At 38.6% G+C, this 4,290-nt stretch overlaps 1 protein-coding gene across 1 annotated transcript in view; it reads left to right on the forward strand.

Annotated features, from left to right (window-relative positions):
- Window positions 1–3,523, forward strand: part of LOC117950771 (protein wntless homolog) — a 4,032-nt gene extending 509 nt beyond the window's left edge. Inside the window, exons 2-12 of the mRNA XM_034882110.1 lie at window positions 217–480; window positions 577–698; window positions 814–969; window positions 1,078–1,214; window positions 1,748–1,916; window positions 2,004–2,101; window positions 2,185–2,248; window positions 2,338–2,481; window positions 2,575–2,658; window positions 2,782–2,947; window positions 3,088–3,523. Of these exons, the coding sequence (XP_034738001.1) occupies window positions 217–480; window positions 577–698; window positions 814–969; window positions 1,078–1,214; window positions 1,748–1,916; window positions 2,004–2,101; window positions 2,185–2,248; window positions 2,338–2,481; window positions 2,575–2,658; window positions 2,782–2,947; window positions 3,088–3,188 (1,505 nt within the window). The 3' untranslated portion in view covers window positions 3,189–3,523. The remainder of the gene's footprint in view (window positions 1–216; window positions 481–576; window positions 699–813; window positions 970–1,077; window positions 1,215–1,747; window positions 1,917–2,003; window positions 2,102–2,184; window positions 2,249–2,337; window positions 2,482–2,574; window positions 2,659–2,781; window positions 2,948–3,087) is intronic.
- The last annotated feature ends 767 nt before the right edge of the window (window positions 3,524–4,290 follow it).

The following is a 4,290-nucleotide window of genomic DNA, read 5'->3' on the forward strand; positions in this document are numbered from 1 at the left end:
CATGTGGTTGGCTGCTTAGAAATTAAGTGTTAACGAGCAGTTGGACAGGTGTACCTAATAAAGTGGCCGGTGAGTGTAGTTTGTGTTTTTAAAGCACAACAAAAATATGCTTACTTTAAACAGCTTCTTGCGATGTGGCTAAATTAATGTTTGTTTTGTCTGTACTTCATGGAACATAACCGTGTGTCTCTGACAGTTTATTCCCATTTGCCATAGCTCCTAGTCCCACCAGTGCTATTCGCTACTTGGCCACCAAATGTATTGATTGCCACAGAGCACGCTCCTGGCTTGTGCCGTGGGGATCAAATCGGTGCCAACAGATCAATAGTTTTGATGAGCCTCTGGCAAAAACACTGGATGCCAACGACATTGTTTTTGCTGTGCACGTACCTCTTCCCAACAAGAAGATGAGTCCCTGGTTTCACTATATGCTTGCTGTTCTACAGTTTGACATTGCATTTAAAATGATCAATCAGATTGGTGAGAGTTCTGTCCTGCATGTAAATAATATAGGACTAAGCTCCTCAGTCCTTGTGGTAGATATATAATAAACGTATCTTGTCCCTGTCTGTGTAGAAGATAATGTTATCACCATTGATGCTGGCCTTGCATTCAGGGATGATTTGATATCTGAGTGGACCACAAAGTTTCACTCAGTGGAGCAAAGGCCACTCAGGTGCATATTTGCAGTTTCCAAGGTAAACCTGCATGACTGCATTTTTATACAAATATATTTACGTATGTACAAATAATATATACAAATATGCTTTAATATCTCTGCTTTGTAACCTGTAGCAGTCCATGCTTTTGCAGACATATGAAAATGAAGGCCGTTTTTATCACTGTGACCCCATACCATTAATGGAACTGGCAAGTGTGGCCCACAAATATTTTTTGATCAACCTTCGCTTGCCAGTGAACGACACAGTGAATGTAGGAATTGGAGAAATAAAAGACATCCATTTAGTGGTGAGTTTTATTTTTTATGATACAACTTCCATTATATATTTTTGATGGCCTTAAAACGCAAAGCCTGCATGTGTTACATTCAAACATTTAATGTCCCTCTTCTCAAAGGCCATACACCAGAATGGAGGCTTCACTAGAGTGTGGATCTCCATGAAGACTGTGTTCAGCCCCTGGATATTTGTGGAAACAGTTTGGTACTGGCACAGGATCAGCCTCATGGCAAGACATCCTGTCCTTTTAGAAAAGTATGAGCCATTTAGAAAGAATAGCTAAATGTATTATCAAACCAACTGCTTTGACTTTGTACCATTAAATGAAAAAAGTGTTCAATATTAAAAAGAGAAATTACACAATATGATACATTTATAATAAAGAATCATAGGAATACATTTGAGTAAATAAGTTAATATTTTTTTCTATTTTTATGTTGAAAACTATGGGCCTCCTTACCATCCCTACATCCATAGGCTTCAATTACAGACTGAAATGTTTTTTTTAGAAGGTAGAGAAGGGAAGTTATACAACACAGTTCTACTGCACTTAAGTTGAAACTGAGTGCAACTCAGGCTCTTTAGTCACTTAGGGCAGACTTAAAGCCACATGTAAACCCTCTGTTATACTACAGGTATGCACTACAGTGCTTCAGGGTGACGTGTTGAGAGCAGGGGAAATAAAAAATGGTAGAACCAGGTCAATACTATGCCTGCAGGAGAAAGTTACCTGTCTTTTAAGAGCAAATGGAAGTCATTAATACTATACATATATTTTCCTTGTACAGGATGATTTTTGCCCTGGGTATTTCTGTGACGTTCCTGAACATGCCGGTGGAGTGGCTCTCCCTGGGCTTTGAGTGGACGTGGATGCTGCTATTTGAAGATGCTCAACAGGGCGTCTTCTACTACACACTCTTCTGTTTCTGGATCATCTTCTGTGGCGAACACCTTATGGTTAGCACCTTTTACTACTATTTTACTATAATTGTTTCCATACTTGCCGGCCAGTTACGCAATTTCTTTCAACAACATACCATGTAGGACCAAAGTCAAAGGAATCGCCTTTCGGCGTACTGGTGGCAGGTTGGGCTGGTGATGTTCAGCTCATCTATTCTTCTTATATTTGACCTGAGTGAAAGGTAAGTCCATGACTGCTTATGATGAGGTCTATTGTGTTATAGCTATATCTGTCCTTAGTATTTTTGTGCTTTTTTTCTTAAAGGGGGGTTCATTTGACCAACCCTTTCTACAGTGTTTGGGCATCAGAAATTGGGACAAAGGTGGCAGTATCCCTCAGATATTCATAATGTATCAGAAAAAAATAAGAATATACACGTGGGTGTCATCCATGCTTTTTCCTTGACTGTCATCACAGATTACTTTCGTTATTGTGGCAGGAATTTCTGTTTGTCTGTATTTCCTCTCTTTGTGTGGCATGGTGCGTTGTGTGTTCAGGAACATTGACGGGAAAATACACCAACTTCCTGAAATGCCAGAAGCTAGGCGACTGCATTATAAGGTTTGATTTGTTTGATTCAATTAATTTAATATCTGAAGCACAGTAGATTCAACAACGTTATGTCTGTTTTTTCTCTTTTACTGGTTTTGGCAGGGTATAGTGTTCAGATTCAAGTTTGTTATGCTGGCAACTCTAGCATGTGCAGCAATGACTGTCATCTTCTTTATCTTAAATCAAGTAAGTATCCCCCCCCCTTATAATCAACATGGAAGTCTATAGTTGTGTCATTACAGTCTTTGATTAATGGCATGTTTTGGGGCTCTTAACCAATGTGTCCAAATTTTCTTTATGCTACACCAGGTCAGTGAGGGGCACTGGCACTGGGGAGGCCACACTCTCCAAGTCCACAGTGCTTTTCTCACAGGGACCTATGGCATGTGGAACCTGTATGTTTTCACCGTTATCTTCCTCTATGCGCCCTCCCACCATTACAACAAAAACAAGTTAGGAGATGGTCAACAAACAGGTCTGTAACATTTCCACTGTATATTTAATAATCCAGTTCTTAAATGAAAAGAAAAGTCCAAACAAAAGAAACGAGGCATTTACTTGGCAAATATTTCAGCTGTTCAGATGTTTGTTTGAGATTATGTTCTCTATTGACAGATGTGCTTGAGAAGGCAGAAAGCCAAGAGAGCCCGCAGACATGTGGAGAGCAGGGGCCGACTGAGACCTACAGGATCACTGGGAAGGTGGCCGAGGAATAACTGCCAGACAATCTTCTTTTCTTGTCGTTTTATTTTATTATACTGTATGTACTATGCTTTTGTTTCTGAAAAGATTTTAACCACAAACACTGCAGGACTGTCTAGAATAATAACACTTTATGACTTGAGATGTAGATGATAGATTAGCAATGCAACTTCTAAGGCCTCTATGTTTACTCAGAAGCAATTTAAAAGGTGATTTTGTTTTTGATTTTTCAACCTGGAGCTTATTTTGCAATGCATTGGTGTCTAAGTAAGCAATGGGAATGCACATCTTTGGATTAATGATGCATTAATGTCTAAATGTTGCAGCTGGGGAAGGTGGGGCTCATTTTAATTTCTTTAATTACTGCTGGTTGGCTTACCCTATCATAACATAGTATAATACATTAGATGATCAATATTTTTACATTATTTTATCACTTTAAAAATACAAATTTGCCAAGAACTAAAAGCTGTTAAATTAATGTACATTTGCCTCCAAAATGTATTAAAGTAGATGGCATAAAATGGAAAGTCCAAGTACCTCCATTTTACATTACTTTATAATGTCCATGCCATTTGAGAAAGAAATGTTGTACCTTTTATGACTGTGTTTATTTGAAAGATATAGTTATTAGTTACTTTAAAAATTAAGATTCAACATATGACAATCCTTTAAAATACAACGCAGAGTTGGGTTCCTTGTCATCATTGTTATATGCCGTTTGGATTCTATCCAAGAAAGATTTTCCCTCCAAACCTCTCCGGTAGTTTCATTTACATATCTGCTTGAGGCCCGCAGAGGTACATGGTCTGTGTATAGTAGTTTGTATTTGTAGTTTGTTATTTCTTCTTTTCTCTCCTATTCATCCCCGGTTTTATATTGTAACACTTTGTAAGAGGCCCGGCGCCTAGGTTAGGAAACACTTAGTCTATATCAACGACGATTCATTTACAGGATGCTCAGGTGCCACTTGAAGAACCGCCGGATATACCTTGCCTCACACTTTCTTTGTGTTGTCATTCTAAATTATGGTTGACTTATGAAGACTATGCTCCTATTATCTCAGATCTCTGTAGGGTAAATTGTAACAGCGAGCTAGACTATTTGTCGAGTTTT

The sequence above is a fragment of the Etheostoma cragini genome, chromosome 9 (genome assembly GCF_013103735.1).
Source record: "Etheostoma cragini isolate CJK2018 chromosome 9, CSU_Ecrag_1.0, whole genome shotgun sequence".
In the NCBI taxonomy this organism is placed as follows: domain Eukaryota; kingdom Metazoa; phylum Chordata; class Actinopteri; order Perciformes; family Percidae; genus Etheostoma; species Etheostoma cragini.